The sequence below is a fragment of the Rhinopithecus roxellana genome, chromosome 11, assembly GCF_007565055.1.
Source record: "Rhinopithecus roxellana isolate Shanxi Qingling chromosome 11, ASM756505v1, whole genome shotgun sequence".
NCBI classification, from domain to species: Eukaryota; Metazoa; Chordata; class Mammalia; order Primates; family Cercopithecidae; genus Rhinopithecus; species Rhinopithecus roxellana.
In genome coordinates this window covers 75461793-75484317 of record NC_044559.1, presented here as the reverse complement: position 1 = coordinate 75484317, position 22525 = coordinate 75461793, and the positions used below count along the sequence as shown (strand labels likewise).

The 22525-nt window shown below is 52.2% G+C and overlaps 1 protein-coding gene across 1 annotated transcript in view; it reads right to left on the bottom strand.

Annotated features, from left to right (window-relative positions):
• The window catches only part of CRTAC1 (cartilage acidic protein 1), a 165071-nt gene that overhangs the window by 43300 nt on the left and 99246 nt on the right, over window positions 1–22525 (bottom strand). The window contains exons 4-5 of the mRNA XM_030941278.1: window positions 15003–15139; window positions 8737–8893 (exon numbers count right to left, since the gene is read on the bottom strand). Coding sequence (XP_030797138.1) covers window positions 8737–8893; window positions 15003–15139 — 294 coding nt within the window. The remainder of the gene's footprint in view (window positions 1–8736; window positions 8894–15002; window positions 15140–22525) is intronic.

Sequence of the window (22525 nt, the reverse complement as noted above, 5' to 3'; positions counted from 1 at the left end):
GCATAGATCCATATGGATTGACTTGGAGGAGTGCCTGTGATATATGGTTGAAAGAATCAGCAGTTCACCAAGTAATGGTATTGTGTGATCTTGCTTTTATTTTTTAAAATAGGAAAATACATGCTAGTTCTGAATACACATGTTTGTGCAGACTTATTCAGTTTGGAGAAAAGCGGGAAAGGCCACACCCCAAGCTGTGAACACTGGCTACCTTCCTTGATGGGGTAGGATTTGGGGAGGGAAAGAGAAACGATAGTTGGCCTTTTTTCTTTGAATGTCTTTGTAGCGTTTGACTTGTTGCAACAAGAACTGCTTCTGTAGTTTGAAAGGAAGAAATCCAATAAAGTATATATGTTTTTTAAAAAGGAAAGACATCAAGCCAGCTCCACATTGGGGTTTGAAGTCTCTAAGATCAAATTTGAGCTATCCATGTCAAGAAGTCTAACCTTAATACGTCCTGAACAAACCACCCCCACCCAGTGGGTTTCAAATGAAGGCTCTCTGCTTGCCAGGCCCCACCTGCAGCTCCCAGGAACACAAATCTGCCCTGAGAAAGCCTCCCTGAGCCACGCCCCCAAACACTGGAAATACTGTGCAGAAAATGGCTTGACTAGGATCAAGACATGGATTCTAGCCCCAGCCTGGCTTCTAACAAGCTCTGTGACCCTGGGAAATTTACATTACCCTTGAGCCTCAGTTTCCTCATTTGTAAAATGGGGGAGAGTCCGACCTGCCTTTTCTACTTTGGGGTTTTGAGAGGACGAAATGAGGTAAGATACACCTGTCAGAATGACCATTATCAAAAATATGAAAGATGACATGTGTTGGCAAGGGTGTAGAGAAAAGGGTACCTTTGTATACTGTTGGTGGGAATGTAAATGAGTACAGACATTATAAAAAACAGTATAAGGCTCCTTAAAAATTAAAAATAGAACTACCATATGATCCAGCAATCCCACTACTGGGTATATATATCCAAAGGAAATGAAATCAGTGTGTTAAAGAGATATCTGCACTCCGAGGTTCACTGCAGCATTATTCACAATAGCCAAGATACGGAATGAAGATATGAAGTGTCCATCAATGGATGAATGAAAAAGAAAACGTGATATATATACGTAATAGTACTACTCAGCTTTAAAGGAGAAAATCCTGTCATTTGTGACAACGTGGATGAACCTGGAGGACATTATGCTAAGTGAAATAAGCCAGGCACAGAGAAGCAAATACCACATGATCTCACTTATACGTGGAATCTAAAAAAGTTGAACTCATAGAAGCAGAGAGTAGAATAGTGTTTACTAGGGGCTGGGGTAGGGGTGTTGGAGAAATGTTGGTCAAAGGATACAACATTTCAGTTTAACAGGAGGAATAAGTACAAGGGATCCATTGTACAACATGGTGACTTTAGTTAATAAGAATGCACTATATACTTGAACTTGCTAAGAGAGTAGATTTTAAGGGTTGCCACCACATTACAAAAGTATGTGAGGTAATGCATATGTTGATTAGCTCGATTTGGCCATTCCACAATGTCTACATTATTTCGAAACCTCATGTTGTACGATGAGCTGTATGAAGGGCTCTGTGGACGCTGCAGCAGCTTGCTGCTTAGAGCCAGGTCTGAGAAGCAGTTGCAGGAGTGTCACCTGGGAGCTTGCTAGAATTGCAGAATCTCAGGCCCCTAATGGAATCAGAACTTGCATTCTAACAAGACCCCTGGGTGGTTTATGTGCGCATTAAAGTTTGAAAATACTGCTTTAAAGGGTTGTTTACTATAATAAAAAGAGTTATCAGAGCACTCCAGAAGAACTTGATTTAAAAAAAAATAAAGCTCAAGCAGACCTATGTAAAGAAAGGCCAGGCCTCCCTCACCCCCACCTGCCTCTGGATGGGGCAAAGTTTTCCCCAAAGTGACCATGCTTATTTGAGACAGGGATTCTCTTGGTCTCTAGGTGCCTCCCATCCTCTGAGATATGCCCCCAGGAGAAATCATGGGGCCTTTTTTGCCTATGCAAATGGAGCCTGCCCCTCAGAGCTGGCATTTGGGGCCAGGGAGATGGGGTGGGGCGATGGCTTTGCCACTCTTATTGCGCTCATAGTTAACACATTCTGGGCTGGATGCCTCCCAGATAATCTCATTAGCTGCCAAAGAGAGCCCAAGCCACATGAAAATGAAGCCACTGAATTCACACTGCTCCTCTGGAATGTCCTCCAAGACACAGCATGCACTCTTCATGATGGGAGCTATGGAGTGGCATGGGTGGCTTCCAGAGGCCTGTCCTAAAGCTAGCAAGAAAGGATGTGGGGTCACAACCTGGGCACCACCTCTGTCCATTAAAAGAGGTGCCACTAAGTTGTTGCTGGCAGCTGTCCCTGCCCTGGTCTTACCAGCTTCTGTGAGAATCCCTTGGCCCTGCCCGGGCCCCTGGAAATTCCAGGTGGGACTCAGGGACTTGCCTCCACACAGCTCCATCCTTCTTCCTCCGCTTCCACATCCTCCAATTTCCTCTCTGCCTCTGGCTCCCAAGCTGTGACACATTCCCTTCATTTTCTACAAAGCAGGTTATTTCCCTTTTGGACAAATTTCTAAATCTTTCTAATTAACTAATTGGGTTGGGTTGAAGCCTTGTACCATTTGTAACCTGTAATTACTAGAAAATTGCCATGGTAACCACACTACTAATTAGCCACAATTTATTGCCATGGCAACCGGACCATAACAGAGATGTTACCCACACCTCCTTCTCGGCAAGTTGGCTGCATAGTTGGGGAGCAGGTGAGTCAACAGTCAGGAAGCTGGCCTCCTGGGCGCCAGTCCCAGCAGCTTTAACGATGGGGGCCCAACTGGGGGCTGAGGTGGGGCAGCCAGATACCTGCACCCCTCACTGATGCCACAGGGAGATGACTCCCAGGTCGACAAGCAAATCTTCAAACCAATAGAATCCACCCATCATTATGTAGGCTGCCATGCCTACGCCCTACCAGGCCAATGTCAAAGGCTAATTGTTCAGTAAATGTCTTCTACCAGGACTTTCCCCTCCTCTCTTCTCTCCTTTGTCACACCCTCCCTCTCCTCCATCTCTTAAGGTTTAGCACACACCAAATTTGGTCACCCAGGGGGCTGTTAGGAACATCTTTATTTAGCTTTGGAGAATGATGTTCTAACAGGGAATTAACTCCACCTTGCATCAATTAATTCTTTTATAATTTGAGGCCAGCGCATTCTCTTGGGGCTGGAGAGGCAGCACTGGTGGTGGGAGACACCACAGGACCGGGGGTCAGAAAGTCCAAATTTGAGCTGTGTGACCTTGAGCTCATCACTGAACCTCCCTGGGCTTCTGTTTTCTCAGCTAGAACATAAGAGTGGTAACAATAAGGGCTCCTTCTTGGGGTTGTCATAAATATTAAGTGAGCTGGTCTTTGGAAGGTGCCTTGGAAAATGTCAGGTGCCACATAGTCATTAGCTGGGACTATTTACCACCTGCTGGGTGAATAATATCCCTTTATTTTTCCCAGCACTTTCAAGCTTCAAAGGCCTCCTTGTTCGGCTGTTGGGGTGTGAGTGCTCCTCCCTGCCCGTCCCTGCTGAAGGCTTCTGCTCACTCTGCCCGCCAGGCTGGGTAGGGGGTAGGGTTAGAGGGAAAAGTGCCCCTTTGAGGTCCCCATTTCCTCCAGCCACATTCTGGCACTCTGATGATCTGTTCATTGGGCCCAACCCCGATAGGGCAGCCTTGGTTGTCCTCAAGAACCATCCCTCTACCTCTGAGCCCTGGCACGCTGGCAATGCAGACCAAAGTACAAGTCAGCTGCGGGCAATCCATCTCTCAGACTGCATCTGGGCCAGCCCTCAGGGACTGGGGGGTGAGACAGGGAAAGGTGGTGAGGAGGGCGTGTGTGCATGCCGCTGAACTTCTCCAAGCTGTGGGTCTGAGGACCCAGGGATGAGGCAGCACACGGATTCACGGTGCTAAGGTAAAGCCTCTTGGTTCCTGCCTGGCCTCTGCGCCTCCCCTCCTGCAGGATCACAGGAAGCATGCTCTCCAGGCCTCAGTTTCCTTCCTGTAAAGTGGGTGGGAATTGAGAAGATCTCCAAGACTGCTACTAGCTTACTTTGCAATGAATGAATCCTCCAGGGTGGACACAGGATAAGCGTGTTGGGGGCCGATCCCTGTGCCCATCTAGCCCTGCACCCTCTGCATCAGCGGAGACTCTGAGGTGAACCTCCTCAGCCAGGGAACTTGGCCATCTGCTGAAAAGAACCTTAACAGAAACATGTTTCTGGTGGATGCCATGATTCGCAGGCTGCCAAGAGCATCCAAGATATTGTAAATGAGTAGGGCAGAGATGCTGGAAACGTGGTGCAGGAATGGGCAGAGTGTGTGCGTGTGCGTGTGTGTGTGCACATGCTGCAGAATGGGGTGTGAGGATCAAGTACGGGATGGTAACAGGGTCTCTCATCCTAAATTTCCTGAAAACTTATAAGACAAGATAACTGTGTAGGTGCTGGTGTTGCCACTCCCAAGCCTTCTGGGAGCCTTCAGAAGCTGCGCAGGACTTGACTATTCTGTGTGGTGGGTATTAGACAGGGACACACCCACCCTCATCCTTCCTGCCCTGTGTCTGCAGAATGTTAAGGCAAGGAGTGGGGCAGCAGGACAGGCCCCATCATTTGTTTCCTCTCGACAGAGGAGGGATTTGCACTGGCAAAGCCTGGGGGTGTAGCCTGGGGGTATAACCTGGAGTGGCTAGCCACAGGCTTGACATTTCTTTAAAATCTCCTGTGTTAGCTGAGAAAAATGCACACAAAAATTACATTTCAATTCTGTAACATATCTGTGTTTGTTTTAAAAGAAACATAATGTTCCCCCTGATACTCATCAAATGCATCTGACACCCCTATAAAATAGTCTCTGTGTGTCCTGGGCTTTGAGTACCCCTAGCAGGCCCATGCTGCACTCCCTGGGGGTCCTGGGCCCTGGCTTGGGAGCCTATCACTCCAGCCCTGCCTGGTCCTTGGCTGTCAGATCTGGCTTCACTCCCGATGAAAGGCCAGTGCCCGCCTGGGAAGCTAGGAGGCCCCTTGGCCCCCACTCTGTGGCCCCTGGTTGAGCTCGCTGGTGAGGATCTGCCAGAAGGCCTCAGCTGGGCTTTAGGCATCTCCGTCTCCTTCAATAATGACTTCCTATAAATCAGGTCTGCCCTCCGCTTTGTTCCACACCGCTCCCAGCCAACAGCAAAACTCCCCACCCGACATCATAAATCCACCTTCATTTTCTTTCTGAATTTCGTTTAAGGCTTCTTTAATCACCACCTTGCAGCCTGGACAGATGCTGCCTCAAAGGGTGAGGCCAAAATGTAGAGTTCCTGGGGAGGAGGCAAGGCCTGCGGGAGGCCAGGCAGGTGGGAAGGAGAGCAGAGAGATGAACTCCAGGGGGGATGGGGATGAATATCCCACTGGCCATGCCCAGGACTGGAGGTTTGGGGGGACACACAGAGAATGTTTCCCAGGCAGGGGCTGGGCCTGCTTCTCTGGGGCACCCCCCTGTGCCTTGCACAGTGCTCCCTGTACCCAGGAGATGCCCAGCAGAGGGCCCTGGTATCGCTCTGGCAGAGCCTCAGAGCAGGAGGTATTGGTATTTGCTATACTCCGTAGGCACCATCCGTGTGCCAAGCCATGTGCCAGCCATGTCCCATGTGCGCCTCCTTTCATTCTCACAACAGTCCTATTTTGAAGGTGAGAAAACTGAGGCTGGGAGAATAGTGTGCCCACTACTGCCTGGGCTGTAATGCATGGGGTAGGCTGAACCTGCACCTGTGGCCTGGCTCCAAACCCCGTCCCCTCACCTGCTAGCTCAATGCCCTCAGAGAAGCTGAGGGGCATGCCCAAGGTCACTGGGGCCTGGACCGTAGAGGCAGTGCAGGACTCCTGCCTCCCACCTTTCCCTCCTCTGGTTCCATCTGGTTCCATGCCAGGGCCTTGGCCATGGCCAGAACCCAATTTTCAGGATTCCCAGGCAGGGCAGCTACCGGCACTGTCTTGGCTTCAAGAGGCCTCAAGCAGCTGGGGAAGTTGGGGACCAGGGGATGGGAGAGTGGTCTTGCTGCCCCAGTTTCTCTCCCAATCTCTCGCTCGGCCACCCTCCCGGGGCTCTCGAGTCCCCCGAGAGCCGGCATACTGGCCACTAGATGGCACTGTGACCCAGCAGAGCAGCTGCAGCCACGGGAGTGGATGTCTAGAGAGGAGGCCTCCCCTCCCCCTCCCGCAGTGCCGAGGGCCGGTGCCTGGGTAGCACCTTTGCCCGGCCTGCCCCGGGGTGGCTGGACCTCCCCCGCTGCCCTGAACACTCAGCCAGGCAGCTGCTTCAGCCACAACCACCTGGGTGGGGCTGCCTCAAGTCCGGGTGCCAGCCTGGGGCTGTCTTCCCAGTGGGTGTGGGCCTCCCCTCACAGCCCCTTCCATCTTGCAGGATGGCAGGATTCTCAAGCTGGAGGTCATCGGAAAGGTCAGCAGGCTGTGGCAGTTTAGGCATCAGGAGGAGATGGGCTCTAAGTGCTAGCTCTCTACAAACCTCCTGTGTGACCTTGGGTGAGTCTCTTCTCCCTGGATCTCGCTCTATTCTTTGTAAAATGGGAGGTTCTCCCAGCTGTCTAGCAGGCAGGTGCTGTGTGGCTTGGCTCCAGGGACCTCCCAGCTCCCTGAGTGCACATCTGGATGTGGCCTGCCCCTTCCGCCTGCTTCCCTCCCGGCTTCTCAGGACCCCTGGCACTGGAGTGGTGCTGAGCGCTGGCCACGCGCCCAGAGCCTCAGCCATCAGGCCGGGCTCAGCATGGCGGCCCTTACATTTGGGGTCCATTCCTGGGGCTCGGGGGTGGGGGGAACTCTGGGCTGGTTTTCCAGCCAGATGTCCATGTATCATTAGCTGAGTGACAAGGGGGCTGCAGGGTAGTGTTGGGGGGCTTGGCGGGCAGGGAAAGGGTGGGCTGGAGAAGGCGGGCCGACAGAATAGTAACATGGTGGGCCAAATAGGTTCTTGTCAGCCAAATGGCTTTTGGAAGTCTGCAGAGCTGCTCGAACGTGTCCTCTGGGCACGCCAGCTGCCCCAGCCTCCCTCCGCACCGAAGCTGCTGCTTCTTCCTTGAACCGCCTGTCCTTGCAGCCCAGCCGGCACAGTTGGCTGGTGCTTCCATCCCCACCGTGCTCCTCAGCTGCCTCCTCTGGGTCTCCTCCTTCCCCCTCCTCGGTTCTGTGCCAGCCCAGTCAGCGTGGACAATGCCCCCTTCGTGCTGAAACCCAGCCGCAACCTCCAAATTCTTTTATTCTGCGTCTGGCCTGCTCTCCCAGTCCTTGCCTCCCTTCCACCTTGTCATTTTCAAGTGCTTCATCCCCCCAGTGCACCCCCTTCCCTTGCAAGATCAAGGCACTTAATTGCCAAGCCAGCCCAGTGCACAGAACTGGGAACTATTCAGAAAAATTGACTGTACAAATCTAGGCTGAAGTGCCTGCATGTTTATTTCTTTTCCGGGGGAAACATGGTTTATTACTGACACAGCCTTTCCATGGTACCTTCACGCGCGGAGCTCTCAGGCACTTAGATGGGGCTTGAGCTGTGCTAACTATTTTATTGTCTAGTCATTTGTTCCCAGAAACTTTGTCAGACAGGTCAACATTAATCTCCTCCTTTCACCAGGGTGAAAGGTGGTTAGAGAAAGGCATCGTAAACTCAGGAGAGGCAGTGACAACCCTTTCTGGGCAGGAAAGGGTTGCCACCACCCAGGTGTCTGGAGGCAAGGGGGTGCCCCAAAGGACCCCTCAACCATCCTTCCAGCCTCAGGATTCAGACTGAGGAAGGCTGCCACTTTGGAAGCCTCTGCCGCACACTTTGGGATGGATATGTCGGGAAGGCTGACCAACAAGAGGATCTCTCTGTCCCAAGTGCAGGTCAGGTGTGAGTGTGGCTTAAGTTCACATGACAAGTTGTTGTGTACAGCTCTGGCTTCCTGATTTTTGGCACCCAAAACAGGAACTGGATTGCTCTGCCATCAGCAGTCTATTGGCAGATTATCAGAGTTTAGTCAGCAGCCGTGCTGGAATTAGAAAAACAGCCTTCCCTAGAAAGATCTCCCTGTCAGAGACTCTGACAATAGGTCCCCCATCCAGAAAGATGAGGGGGGAGCGTGCCTTCAAAAAAAAGTGCTGGAGAGGTTTTGGAACAAGAACACAATTCTTTGAGCTCAGTTATCCGAGACGGGACCCAGCTGAAGCCTAGGGATTTAGCACTCAATTCCTGGTTGCTTATGTGTAAGTAAATAATTTCATCTGTGATTTGGCAATAAAGAATGCTTTAAATCTCGGTTTTTGTGATTTGCCAGTTTTCTCCTACAGAACCTGCTCACCCATCATTGAGGTTACCAGAGGGAGTGGGGCAAGAGGTTCCAGGGAGAGAATGATGTTGTGATGATGTGATTCTCATATCCATTTTCCAGCAAGCCAGATGCCCCCTCTTGGGTACCCTGAAACTCATACCTGCCAGATATCTCACCAATGCTTGGAGAGGCAGTGTGGGAGAAGCCTTCTGTGGGTGGCAGGATGGCATAGAGCCTTTATTTCCCCTCCCCAGGGACATAAGGTCACCCTTTTCTTGTGGTCTCTGATGAATTAGACTCAGCCTTGCAGGGCCCTGGACCCCAGCCCCAGCCGCTCCAGCACACCGCCTCCCACATCACTCTGCGTACCTGTATATTTGCTGACCCCAGCCTCAGCAGCCACATCTCTGAGCGCCAGAATGCCCCGGGAGAGGTCACTGGCCTCAGGGTCCATTTCAATGAGGGCATCAGGGCCCACATTACCGTAGGCGTAATTGGCAATGTAGATAGAGTAGCGTCCAGAGCCCTGAGGAAGAAGGGAAGGAAGCGGTGAGCAGGCCCACCTTGGCTCATCCCAGAAACCGCCCCCTCCCCACCCCAGGTAGGACCATAGCTCTTTCACAGGGTTGGGTTCTTCTCCCCAGGTCTGTTGCGAATGGCCTTGTAGGCCGTGCATGGCGCACTTCCAGAGGGGCTTTTCACAAAGGCTGCCATGTGAATGACACTCCCGGGAGTCGTACAACAAAGCAGCCTGCTTCTCCTTCCATCCTGTTCCAGAAGAACACATCCCTCCCTCTCCCCCACAACCACCTTTTTATAGACAATTTTCTAATGTGCCTCCCTCCAGCTGAGCTCTCTCCAGCTGCCAGCCAGGGTAGCTGCTCAATAAATATTTGCTGATTGATTGATCTACCAATTCCCATTATTCTCAGTCTCTCTCTCTCCCATTCAAGCTCACTCCAGCCAAGATGACAAGCAAATTCCTGAGCCATCTCCCTCCCCCTGTTCCCACCCCGCGCTTCTTCATTCCCCTGTTTTGGTAGCACAAGAGGCACAGATTTGCAGGGGTCCTACTTCCCTCTTCCATTCCCTTATTTCCCCCGTTCCAGGAAGAAAGATTGTATCACTTCCATCTTTACAACACTGTCTCAAAGATTCGCTTTTCCCTTTGCATCCAGGAGCAGCCTTGGGCACCAGCTCCTCTGTGCAAGAGTCATTCTCTTCACTAGTCCAAAACACCGCTGATGAAAGACTCTTCTCTTCTGCCTGTTGTTATAATGGTGCTATTTCTTCAATGGATGACTTCTTCCCAAGAGATCCACACACTTTCTAAATCAGTTTTCTGGCTTTTCTCTCATCCTTTGCATCACTTCCCTCTAATTAATTAGACAGTAAATATTTCTTAAGCTCCAACGATGTGCCAAGTGCTGTGTTATAAACGTACTTAAGACAAAATCTCTGACCGTAGGTTGCTTATAGTCTAGTTTGAAAGACAAGCCATAAACCTAAAAGGACCTAAGAGAAACTGTTGAGCTCACGGCAACAAGACTGGTGGTCCCCTTTCCTTGCTTCGATTTCTCATCCATTGGCACCATGAGCACAATTCTTGTTCCACCGAACTGGTCAGCGACTTTATATCTTTGTGGGTTTTTTGGTGTGTGTGTGTGTGTGTGTTTTTGTTTGTTTGGGTCTCGCTCTGTTGCCACAGCTGAAGTGCAGTGGTGTGATCTCGGCTTACTGCGGCCTCCACCTCCCAGGTTCAAGCGATTGTCTTGCTTTAGCCTCCCAAGTAGCTGGGATTACAGGCATGCACCACCACTCCTGGCTAATTTTTGTATTTTTTAGTAGAGACGGGGTTTCACCATATTGGTGAGGCTGATCTTGAACTCCTGACCTCAAGTGAACCACCCCCCTGGGCCTCCCAAAGTGCTGGAATTACAGGGGTAAGCCACCGTGCTTGGCCAGTCTTTGAAGGGATCATTTTCTTTGGGGAAGCTGATGAAGAGCCACACGAGTCTGTCTAACTGGTGGGTGAGACCAAGGAGGGAGCTTAGAGTTTCCTTTTAGAGTCTCCTGGGTGACACAGATGTATCAACAATGAGACAAGCATATGGCAGAGAGCACGGACAGGATTTCCTGTGTACCCAGAAGAGGAGCTCCTAACCCAGGGGAAGGGCACCTAACCATGGGAAGTTCCAAAAAGCTTTCCTTAAAGGAGTCTCAGTCAGGTGAATTGGAGGGAAAAGAACCTTCCAAGTAGAGATGAGAAAGAGAAGGATGTATGTAGAGAAACTACAGCAGTTAGTTCAGCAGCCTCGACTAGGCTCAAGTGATCCTCCTACTCCAGCCTCCCAAGTAGCTGGGACTACAGGTATGCACCACCACACCCAGCTAATTTTTTTTTGTTTGTTTGTTGTAGAGACAGAGTCTCCCTATGTTGTTGAGGCTGGTCTTGAACTCCTGGTGTCTGGAATATAAAATGTTGCTGGAATATAAAGTGCAAGGCAGAGAGTGTCAAGGGGTGAAGCTGGAGAAGGTGGTAAATTTGTTCCCTACAGATTGCTCTACTCCTTCTCTTTTGGTTATCTGAGTCTTTATGCTGCTACTCAGAAATCTGTGCTTTACAAATCTTGCTACTCAAAGTGGTCCCTACACCAGTGGCATTGGTGACCTCTGGGATCATGTTTGAAGTGTAGACCCTCAGCAAACCGCCCGCCCCCTGCAAGACCCACTGAATCAGAATCTGCATTGTAGCAAGACTGCCATGGGATTCCTGTGCAAAATTGAGTTTGAGATGCACCGCTTTACAGTACAGCCTATTTTTTTTTTTTTTAGACAGGGTCTCCCTTTGTCACTCAGGCTCACTGCAGCCTCGACTAGGCTCAAGTGATCCTCCTACTCCAGCCTCCCAAGTAGCTGGGACTACAGGTATGCACCACCACACCCAGCTAATTTTTTTTTGTTTGTTTGTTGTAGAGACAGAGTCTCCCTATGTTGTTGAGGCTGGTCTTGAACTCCTGGTGTCTCAATCTATCCTCCTGATTTGGATGCCCAAAGTGCTGGTTAAGGGTTTGAGCCACCACACCTGGCCTAACAAGGTTTCTTGATTAGGGGAGAACTTTGAGAAGTTCTCAGCCATCCGAGGCTGTGCAGAATGACTGGATGAAGAGTGAATGATGGGGCCAAAGAGGAAAGTGCGCCATCACAAACTGTTCCCAACCCTACCAGCTGGCAGCAGTCTCATCAACAAATGAGCAATAAGTTCAATGGACTGAAATTCACTCTGCCAGAAATTAGGATATTTACAAAATTCAGTTATGCCTAGTTCCTTACTTTGATTTATCAGGGGGATAAACTGACAAACACAGATGTGTTACGGTTGTAGAATATTGCAGAAATTCACATGTGAACTTGACCACGGTAATTCTGGGAGGGTGAGATGATTCCAAGGGAAGGAAGATGTTTCTGCAGCTTTGGGGCCAGTGCAGTGGTTCCCACACTTTAGCCTACATCAGAATCACCTGGGGGGGCTCGTTAAAACACAGATTTTTTTTTTTTTTTTGAGACGGAGTCTCACTCTGTTGCCCAGGCTGGAGTGCAGTGGCCGGACCTCAGCTCACTGCAAGCTCCGCCTCCCGGGTTTACGGGTTTACGCCATTCTCCTGCCTCAGCCTCCTGAGTAGCTGGGACTACAGGCGTCTGCCACCTCGCCTGGCTAGTTTTTTGTATTTTTTAGTAGAGACAGGGTTTCACCATGTTAGCCAGGATGGTCTCGATCTCCTGATCTCATGATCCGCCTGTCTCGGCCTCCCAAAGTGCTGGGATTACAGGCTTGAGCCACCGCGCCCGGCCCAGATTTTTTTTTTTTTTTTTTTTTTTTAACATCTGGCCCCATCCCCTGAGTTTCTGACCAACAGGTCTGGGGTGAGCCATGAGAATCTGCATTTCTAACAAGTTCCCAGATGATGCTGACACTGCTGGTCTGGGAACCACACTTTGAGAACCCTGATCCAGGGCCATTAGCCTGGGTCCTAGTCTAGGGCCTGCCCCTAACTGCTCGTCTTTGGGTAAATCCCTGGCTGCCTCCAGGCTGCATCTCCTCAGATGTTAAATGGGGATCATATTCCCCCTGCTTCCTGGCAGGGTTGTTGAGAAGATTAAATGAGACAACGTATGTGAAAAGTCTTTGAAAAGATAAAAATGCTATATAAACATGAGGCATAATCATTATTGATCAGAGGACGTTCTTGTAAGAGATCGGTTTTGAGCTGGATCCAGAAAGGTGGGTGAGTGATGAGGCAGCTGGAGAGAAAGGACAAGTGGATGTTCCGGGTTTGGAGCAGAGAACGAGTGAGGGGTGGAAGGGGAGAGGGGAGAGAACAGCACGTGGCAGAGTGGGGGCGGGGCTGAGGCATTTATGGAGCAAAAGGTCTCATACTTGAGCATGCATCAGAGTCACCTGCAGGGCTAGCTGAACCCCAGATTGCTGGCCCCACCCCTGGAGTTTCTGATTCAGTCTGTCTGGAGGGTGGAGTGGGGCAGGGCCTGAGAATGTGCATTTCTAGCAATGCTGCTGCCGCTGGCCCAGAGGCTACACTGAGAACCACTGACCAGGTAGCTAGATTAAAAGGCCCTGCCCCAGGTAGAGGCTATGGGGCTAAGGAAGGATGACTAGGGTGAGTGCTGTAATAAAGTTAGAAACTTGTGTCTGCTATCATTTCACCCAGGGGCAGGGCGGCTGAGGGTTAAAAGGCATCTTCATTTTCAGGCAGGTAAGGTTCAATTCCTGGCTTTGCCTGTTGCTTCATGCGTGATCAAGGTCAAGTTGCCTAATTTCTCAAAGCCTGAGTTTCCATATCTGTCAAATGGGATAGCGATGGCATCTACCTTGTTGGTGTCTTATGAGGACTCAGTAGGACGAGGGAGGTAAAGCGTGCAGCACAAGGCGTGGCATTTCCCTAGTGTAAGAGGTGTTGGCAGTTACTGTTGTCCTTGCTCTTGTGTTTTCCTGCACCGTGCTGCATTGCCCTCTCTCAACTTCCAGGCTGCCCTTGGCCTCTCTCCATTCCTCCCCTGGCAGTCCTCAGGCCCCAGGGATGGCCGAGGTGGTGGCTGGACTCAGAAAGCAACCCTCCTCTGCTGGCAGATTGACTGTAGGGCTTCTTTCTAGTTCTCTGAGGCCTGGGAGACTGAAGTCAGGGGCTAAGCAGAGTGTGAGCAAGCTTCTGGACTCCTGCCTCCTGTGCTGCCGTGCCAGGCCATTTTTTTTTTTTTTTTTTTTTTTTTGCATTTCACACAGTGCTTTTGTCCTGTGGTTAAATGCGTGGGTGTGCGGATGACCTTGTTAGGACAGAGTGCATCTCTTTGTGATTAACCTGCATGCCTCTCCCTCCAGTTCTCTGAGAAGTTGCCCACGTTAGCTGAGTGTCAAAAGCCTTGGTCCTGAACGGGTGAGATGGGAAACCAGGAGGAGGCTGGGAAGGGGCCCCTAACCATGACCAAGTCTGGCACCCCCCAGCTCCACCCCACACTCTGGGGCTGTTCACAGAGCTGCCTCCCCGTCCCCTCCCACCAGGCAGGAGTCCAGGTGGCACAGATTCAGGTCAGGCTAAATGTGGCTTCACAGCCCAGCTTGGCTTCTCTTCCCAGCACCAGCTTGTTAAGAAATAAATATGTATACCTGGCACCTGCCTTCTCCCAAGGCCTGGAGGCCCCTGCTGTAAAGATTCACACTGAATCCCCAATCCCCTTGGTGCCATCTCAATTCCAAAGCGAGCCAAGCCTCTTGCCCCTGCCCCCAGAGTGAGGGCCATAGACACTCCTGTGGCAGCCGGGCAGCAGCTGGGCCCCTGATTTAGTGATGACTGTTTACAAAGCCAAGGAGGTGGGCGGCAGGGGAGCAGGTGACAGGAGGTATAAATCACCTTTGCAGCAAGCTGCTGGCTCTGGCGAGGCCTGCTGGGACCCAAGCCTGGGTGGGCGGCTGCCCCCTCCCTGGGCAGATGGCTGCAGGGGCTCATGCCCCTTCCCACAACGTCTTTCCTTCCCGTCCAGTTTGGGTGGGGCACCTCTGTGTAGGGTGCACTTGCAGGGCACGAAAATGTTGGAGGAGCTATTGATGAACTAAAGTACTTGTATATTGAGGCAACCCTCCCCTCACCTACCTAGGAACCCCTCCATTGGGCCTTCATTTATTCCGTAAATATTTACGAAGGGCCCCACGGCTCAGTGCCTGGCACACAGGAGGCACTTAGTAAATGTTAGTTGAGTGAATGAATGCAGGCAGGATTTACAGCTAGAAGAGGTGGATTCATGTCCTAGCCACACCACTCATCTGCTTTGGGCTCCCACGCAAGTCACTGCTCCAAGCTAGGCTTCCATCCCCACCAGTGTCCCAAGGACACAATGATCCCTTGGCTGGCTTCCTCACTGGTTTCTGGGAGGGCTGCATGTGAGACAGGATGTGAAAGGTACAAAGCAATGCATTCTGCAAGTCTTAGTTGTTGGTATTTAGCACCCAATCTATCCAAGACACCGTGGGAGCTGCCACTCTGTCAGGGGACGTCTACACAGTGGCTCCTCTCCTGGCTGTCACATGGCTTCTCCCCAGGCCCCCCATGCACCCCTGCACTCACCTTTCTGTCCACACAGGCCACAGAACGTCCGGCAAAGAGGCTGGCCACCCCACGGGCCACGTTGACCTCATCACTCAGAATGTCTTCCCACCGGTTATTGCGGAACTTGAACAACTTGTCGGTGTATGTGGCCACCCCTGGAGAGAGGAGGAAAGGGAGGGCTGGTGGACAGTGGATCAGGGTCTTGGTTATGATCTCTGGGTATGTCTCATGGCACCTGCCACAAGGTTCTTGGGACCGGAGGAGGATGGGTCATCTGCGGCAAGGAAGACCTCAAGCAGGTGAAACTCCTCTGTGTTTGGGGAGCACTCAGATGTTTCCACTTGAGGGAAGAGACTCTGAGCCTCATGAAGATGGTTGGCCCAGGCCTCAGGAACTAGGGAAGAAGTGCCACTGCTGCAGTGTGACTGAGATGACTCTTAGCAGCTGGATTTCGTGCCCTGCCCCGTTCTCCTGCAACACCAGCAAGGAGCTCCTGGGACTGCAATACCGTAACATCCAAACTCAACCCAGGATGGCTTTTTTTCCAGGCGCTGTCCCTACATTCTCTACTGGATCGCAGGACCTACCTGATTTGGGTATCAGAAGAAATGGTTCTGGTTCATGAGTAGGTCTCAGTCCTCCCTGAGGAAGGGGCTGGAAGTTGAGCTCTGACAGCGTGAGAAGTGAGGGGTTGTTCTGCCTGGGGTGTGATGAGTTTGGGCAGCCCTGGGAGGCCCCTGGTCCCAGGACTGTAGAGCCCCCGAAGGCAGTGGTTTTCACCTCTTTTGGATTACTGGCCCCTTTGAGAACTGGAGGGAGGTGAAGGACCTTCAGCTGAGGGAGTTGCAGGTTTGCACCACATAATATGCCATACGTCATTTCAGGTCTGTGGCCCTCTGGAGCTCGTTCGTGACTAAGAAGCCTTGTTCTGGGGAAGTGGGAATAACTGCTGGTGGCTGAGGCCTCAAGCCCATTCAAGTGACCACTTGAAAGGCAGAGCTGTCTCCTCCACCATCACCCTTAGTTAATTTCTTGTTAATGCAAGACCCAGAGTGTTCATAGTTTAGGGGGGGCCTCGTTCTATCTCCTGGGCTGGACAGGAAACACAGGGAGAGGAGCAGCTGAAGGAATCTGGGAAGGTGAGCTTGAGGAAGAGTGGACCTGGGGACAGAACCCTGAACTTGACTGTCTGGACCACGGAAAAGGCAGCAGGCTTAGACTGAGGAGAGCCAGCATGGCACAGGGGCACCCGGGCCAAGAGCTCAGGTGATGAAAATGATCTGGAGCCCCAGTGTTGGTTCTGCTTGGATTCTACTTCTAGGCTCTAGACTTGAGGCATGCTGCCCAGTATCTCTGAGCCTCGGTTTTCCTATTTGGGAGTGGGGATGATAGTAGTTACAGAAAGTTTATTGTGAGGAATAATGGGATGATGCACACTAAAGGTTTGGGATAGTCTCCCCACAAAAGTGGTAGCTATTTTTCGACAGAAATGATTTTTCTCATATTATAGATGAACTACGTTCCAAGGTTCTTTAGAGACATCAGCCCTGCACTGCAGGGGTTCGATGAAAACCAGTGATTCTGTGAGTGGGTGTGTGTGAGGGTGGGAAGTGTGTGAGTGTGAGTATGAGCGAGAGTGAGCATTGTGAGAGTGAATTGTGTGTGTGGATGTGTGAATGAGTGAGAATGTGTAGGAGTAAGAGCCAGCGTGAGTGACAGTAAGAGTGTGTGAGTGGGCTGGGCACGGTGGCTCATACCAGTAATCCCAGTACTGTGGGAGGCCGAGGAGGATAGATCACTTGAGCCCAGGAGTACTAGACCAGTCAGGCAACATAGCAAGACCCCATCTCTACAAACCACCCCCCTAAAAAATTAGCCAGGTGTGGTGGCACATGCCTATAGTCCCAGCTACTCAGGAGGCTGAAGCAGGAGGATCACCTGAGCCCAGGAGGTCGAGGCTGCAGTGAGCTGCGACTGCGCCACTGCACTCCAGCCTGGGTGACAGAACAATACCCTGTCTCAAAAAAAAAAAAAAAAAAAAAAAAAAAAAAAAAAAAAAAAAATTGGTACGAGTTTGTGACAGCAAGTGTGTGAGAAAAAGAGTGAGCATGAGAATGAGTGTGTAGGTGTGAGAGTGAGACAATGGCTGAGCATGAGTGTGTGTCAGCATGAGTGGGTGTGTGAGGATGTGTGGTGAGTACACAAGAGTAAGAGTGTGTCAGAGAATAAGAGTGGGCAAGGATGAGTGAGTGTGAGAGAGTGGGCATGAGTGAGTTGAGAATGTGGGCATGAGTGACAGTGAGTGTGGGCATGAGTCAGAGTGAGCGTAAGAGTGGGGATGAGTGAGAGTGAGTGTGGGGGGTGAGAGTGAGTGTGGGGGAGTGAGTGAGAGTGAGTGTGGGGGGATGAGTGAGAGTGAGTGTGAGGGGGGTGAGTGAGCATGAGAAGGGAGCGAGTGAGAGTTAGCATGAGACGGGGGTGGGTGAGGGAGAGAGTGTGGGGGGTGAGAGTGAGTGTGGGGGGATGAGTGAGAGTGAGTGTGAGGGGGGCGAGCATGAGAGGGGGTGAGTGAGAGTGAGCATGAGAGGAGGGTGGGTGAGAGTGAGTGTGAGGGAGGCGAGAGTGAGTGTGGGGGGGTGAGTGAGAGTGAGTGTGGGGGGTGAGTGAGCGTGAGAGGGGGGTGAGTAAGAGTCAGTGTGGGGGGATGAGTGAGAGTGAGTGTGGGGGGTGAGTGAGCGTGAGAGGGGGGTGAGTAAGGGTCAGTGTGGGGGGATGAGTGAGAGTGAGTGTGGGGGGATGAGTGAGAGTGAGTGTGGGGGGTGAGTGTGAGAGGGGTGGGTGAGAGTGAGTGTGGGGGTGAGTGTGAGGGGGTGAGTGAGAGTGAGTGTGGGGGTGAGTGTGAGGGGGTGAGTGAGAGTGTGGGGGGTGAGTGTGAGGGGGTGAGTGAGTGAGCGTGGGGGGTGAATGTGAGAGGGGGATGAGAGTGAGTGTGGGGGTGAGTGTGAGAGGGTGGTGAGAATGAGTGTGGGGGGTGTGAGAGGGGGGTGAGTGAGAGTGAGTGTGGGGGGTGAGTGTGAGAGGGGGTGAGAGTGAGTGTGGGGGTGAGTGTGAGGGGGTGACAGTGAGTGTGGGGGGTGAGTGAGAGTGAGTGTGGGGGGTGAGTGTGAGGGGGGTGGGTGAGAGTGAGTGTGGGGGGTGAGTGTGAGTGGGGTGTGTGTAGGGGTGAGTGTGAGGGGGTGAGAGTGTGAGGGGTGAGTGTGAGAAGGGGTGAGAGAGTGTGAGAGGGGGCGAGAGTGAGTGTGAGAGGGGGTGAGTGAGAGTGAGTGTGAGAGGGGTGAGTGAGAGTGAGTGTGAGAGGGGGTGAGTGTGGGAAGGGTGAGTGTGAGAGGGTGAGAGTGTGAGGGGGTGAGAGTGAGTGTGAGAGGGGTGAGTGTGGGGAGGGTGAGTGTGAGAGGGTGAGAGTGTGAGGGGTGAGAGTGAGTGTGAGAGGGGGTGAGTGAGAGTGAGTGTGAGGGGGGTGAGAGTGAGTGTGAGAGGGGGTGAGTGAGAGTGAGTGTGAGAGGGGGTGAGTGAGAGTGAGTGTGAGGGGGGTGAGTGAGAGTGAGTGTGGGGGGGTGAGTGAGAGTGAGTGTGGGGGTGAGTGAGGATGAGTGTGGGCACGAGTGAGAGTGAGTGTGAGCGTAGTGTGCAAGAACAGGCAAGTGTGTGTGTGGAAGTGAGCAGATGAGCGTGAGTACTTGTGGGAGTATGCATAGGTGAGGGGAGTGTGTAAGTGACCCTCGACCCCTCAGGTGGCTCCACCCAGGAGAGGACAAAAGGTTTGGTCTCTGAGGGGTCCTCACGCTGCGACCCCCTGAGACCGCAGGACCCACAGGATCAGAAGCATCATCTGTGGGGTCTGGAGTTGGCCCCAGGGGTCCTCACCCGACAGCAGGGAACCGGCACTCTCTCTCCTGCCTTCTCTCCAGAGAAGCCTGACCCAGGGAGGAGGAAACGTCCCTTCCGCTGAGTGGAGGCAGACCCAGGGGGCCTGCAGGGGTTGCAGGTGGAGGCTTCAGCACAGGCCCATTTCTGTGGAGCCCAGAAGGGACCTGCACAGAGCTGCTGTGGCCTGGATGCACATGGGGGAAACGGAGTCGCGGATGACCCCGACAAAACCACAGGGCCCCGACCCAGTAGACCGGAGTCGCGTTCCACATCTGAGGCTTGTTAGCTGTGAGGCCCGAGGTCTTGGCTTCTTCATCTAAAAGTTGTGGATAACAGCTCTGCCTCCCTCCCAGCATCGCTGTGGGAATTACATGAGAAACGCACACGGAGGGAGTTCGGCGGCGGGTCTGAGACCCCAGGTCCACAGCCCCTCCTCAAAATTCCTGGGAGTCATATGTGTTCAGGAATTTACATATTTTTCCTTCAGATTTTGGAAAGGTAACACAGTACACACACCGTTTATTACATAACACCCCCAGCAGGGATGGAAGCAGCACCCTGTAATTAAACACATTAATATTTCTGCAGTGAATTATATGAATATTCACCCTAAGTGGGATAAATAAAGCCTATAAATAGCTCAGATTAGCCCAGGACAGGTTTTGCTATCAATTGAATTTCCCACAAAACTTAAAAAATGCACTTGAAGTGTTCAGAGGGTTCTGGATTTCAGGGCTCTCGAGAAGGGACTTGGACTTAGGCCACCATCATCATGGCTCTCCTGGAGGCAGTGGCAGGCTTGCTATTGCTTCCAGACGCCTGGGAGCTTCTGCGGATAGCCCCTGCAGGCTTCCGGGTCTCCAGCCCTCACCATCAGCAAGCAGCCCTTGCCCATCTCTGCCCAACCAGGGCCCCTTTAGATGCTGTACCTCCAGCTAGCACCATCCCTGAGATGCCTGGGTCACACTCCACTGAAGCCTGGGCCGGCATGCAGTCGGGGAGAAAATGGGTGTGGTAGCTGGCGTTCTGCAGAGCTCTGATGGACACCTCTGGATTGAGTGAGAGAAATTTCTCAAGCTGCCAAGTTCCTGCCTTAGCTATCTAGAGGAGAAACTAGGTCTAGGGTGACTCTGTCCCCCTCTGTTTGACTTCTCACCTCCAGTTCCTCCTGTCCACCTCAGGCAGCATTTCCCAAAGTGTGCTTTGTGGGACTCTGGTCTCTATGAGGAGCCTGGAGAAAGGATTCTGTGATCATGTGAGCTTGGGAAAGACTGCACACTCACCCACCCCTCGGAGATTTCCCTTGGACATTGATCTATTAGTATGTCAAGAAGTCTTGCAATGAATTACCTGTTTAATTTTATTTAACCCAGCCTTTCCCAAATGTTCCTTGGCCATGGAACCCCTTTTTGTAGACCACCTCTTAGTGCCCTGTGTAACTGGTGCTGTCCTTAGCAAGTTGCTGTCCTAAGGTGCTGATGTCTGGTCAGGCTCAGAGCTTTTCAGCCGGAGGTGTTAGGGCGCCTGTGCTGTTGGCCTCTCCCACTCTTCAGCCTCCTGGCTCCTGAGCTCAACAGGGATGCCCAGAAGAATAAACTAATTAAGGTAAAATGTGCAACAGCCATGCAGAGCCTTGTAGATCATAAATGGGAACGGCAAAATCAATGGCAGCCCTTCTGCAGGCAGAGGCCCGGAGGCCTGGGCGACAGGAGAGATGGGAGCCGGTGATTTAGGAAGAGCAAACGCTCTGGCAGCTGCAACCTGGGTAATTAGGTGTGTCAGGAAGACAGATAAACAGCGAGCTGTGCGGGTCGATGGCACAGGCAATAAACACCCAGTACTGGCCCCTGGCCCATGTCAGCATGCAGTCCTGCCTTCTGGCTCCTTGTAGCTGCACAAGAACTGCACTCTGCCCTGGGGTCCCTCATAAGATGGTGGGGGCAGCTGTTCGGGAAGAGGCGAGGTGAGGAAGAGGAGCAGGAGAGAGGGATTCTCTTGAGTCCCCTGGGGAAAGACACTGAGAAGGTAGAGGCCTGGGAGAAACAGGAGGCATCTGGGGCAGGGCAGGGGGCCCTGGAGTCATAGCCCCCACGAGAGGCAAGTCTGGGGATTCCCATTTCCACCCCGATTCTGGCATCTTGGCATTAAAGGAGCCTTGAAGGTCTCAGAGTCCAGTAGAACCACCATTTGCTGCCAGGAGGCCAGAGGGAGGGGTCCGTGGGTGAGGCTCAGGTGCCCACCATGCCCTGCAGGGGACCAGGTGCTACACCAGATGCCGTGGGAGGCCAGGGGAAGTATGCCTTTGTCCCTGACTAGGGGCTTTTAGAGTCCACCCACAACACCAGGGACAGGTAAAGGAGATACTAGGAGACAGCCATGAAATGAATGATACTGTCATGTTTATAGCACTTGCCAGGTGCCAGGAAATTCACAAATATTCACTCATTAACCCTCACCACAACCCCTCAAGGTGGGTACTATTTTCATGACCCCTTTACCCATGAAGCGCCTGGGGCATGAGAGAGAAGGGGACTTTCCTAAGATTCCACAGCTGCCAGAGCCCAGCAGGGCAGAATTGGACAGTATGTCGGGAGATGCCTTGAAATCAGGATGGAAGAGGTCGCTGTGATCAGGGAGGGCTTCATAAGGGAGGAGGCACCTGAACTGAGACTGGAAGGGTCAGAGTAACAACAGCACTGCACTCTACAGTTTAGGCAGGATGGCAAGAAAAAGGCACAGAGGGGACATTGAGTTTGCCTAGGGAGGGGGATTTGTGCAGGTGGAGGAGGAGAAGCATGGCAGGGTGGGGGAGACCCAGTAATTCCAGTACTGAGGGCAAAGGGGCCATTGGTGGCTTCTGATATGGGGAAAGTCAGGGGAAGACAGTGTTTCTGGAAGATTAAGTTGGCAGGGGAATGAAGGGTGAATGCGCTAGCGAGGGAGAAAATGCAGCGAGTGGCCACTTTTGTAGGGGCTCAGGCTTGATTAGGATGGGGAGGAAGCACCGGTGCAGGAGGGTTGGGTGGCCGGGAGAGTGAGGAGCTGTCCAAAATGTGGAAACAGTGACCCAAGCAGGGACGCTGAGCTCGCTGGCGGTGAGCAGGAGCCTGGCTTCAGACAGTTTGCATTTAAAGTGACCACAGAGTGGCCAAGAGGTCACTGGCCATGAGGCATGACTATGACTCCTTACAGAGTAGTGAGTCTGGAGCTAAGGAGAAGGGAAAGACCAGGCCATAAACGGGTTGCTTGAGTCCTGGGGAGAAACCACATTTGGGACAGAGAAGGAGGCATCAGAAGACTAGCAAAGGGGAATAAGAGGGCACCTGGAGCCACTGGGAGCATGAGGTTGTGTCATAAAGGATTCTCCCTAAGGATCACAGGATTGGAATGCCTCCTCCCCAGGGGGCTTTCCCCACCTGGGAGATGGTCTGTCTCAAGGTCTGGTATTGGTGGTAGAGAGAAGGGTGGGCAGGTTTTTGTGTCAAGGCCTCAGCCTCAGCCTCCAACCTCATTCATCAGGCAAACAGCAGGGCTGGGGAGGTAGCCAGCAACATCCTTCCCTCTAGGTGGATCTTGGGCAACTCATGAACTTGTGTTTTTCTGATCTGTAAAAT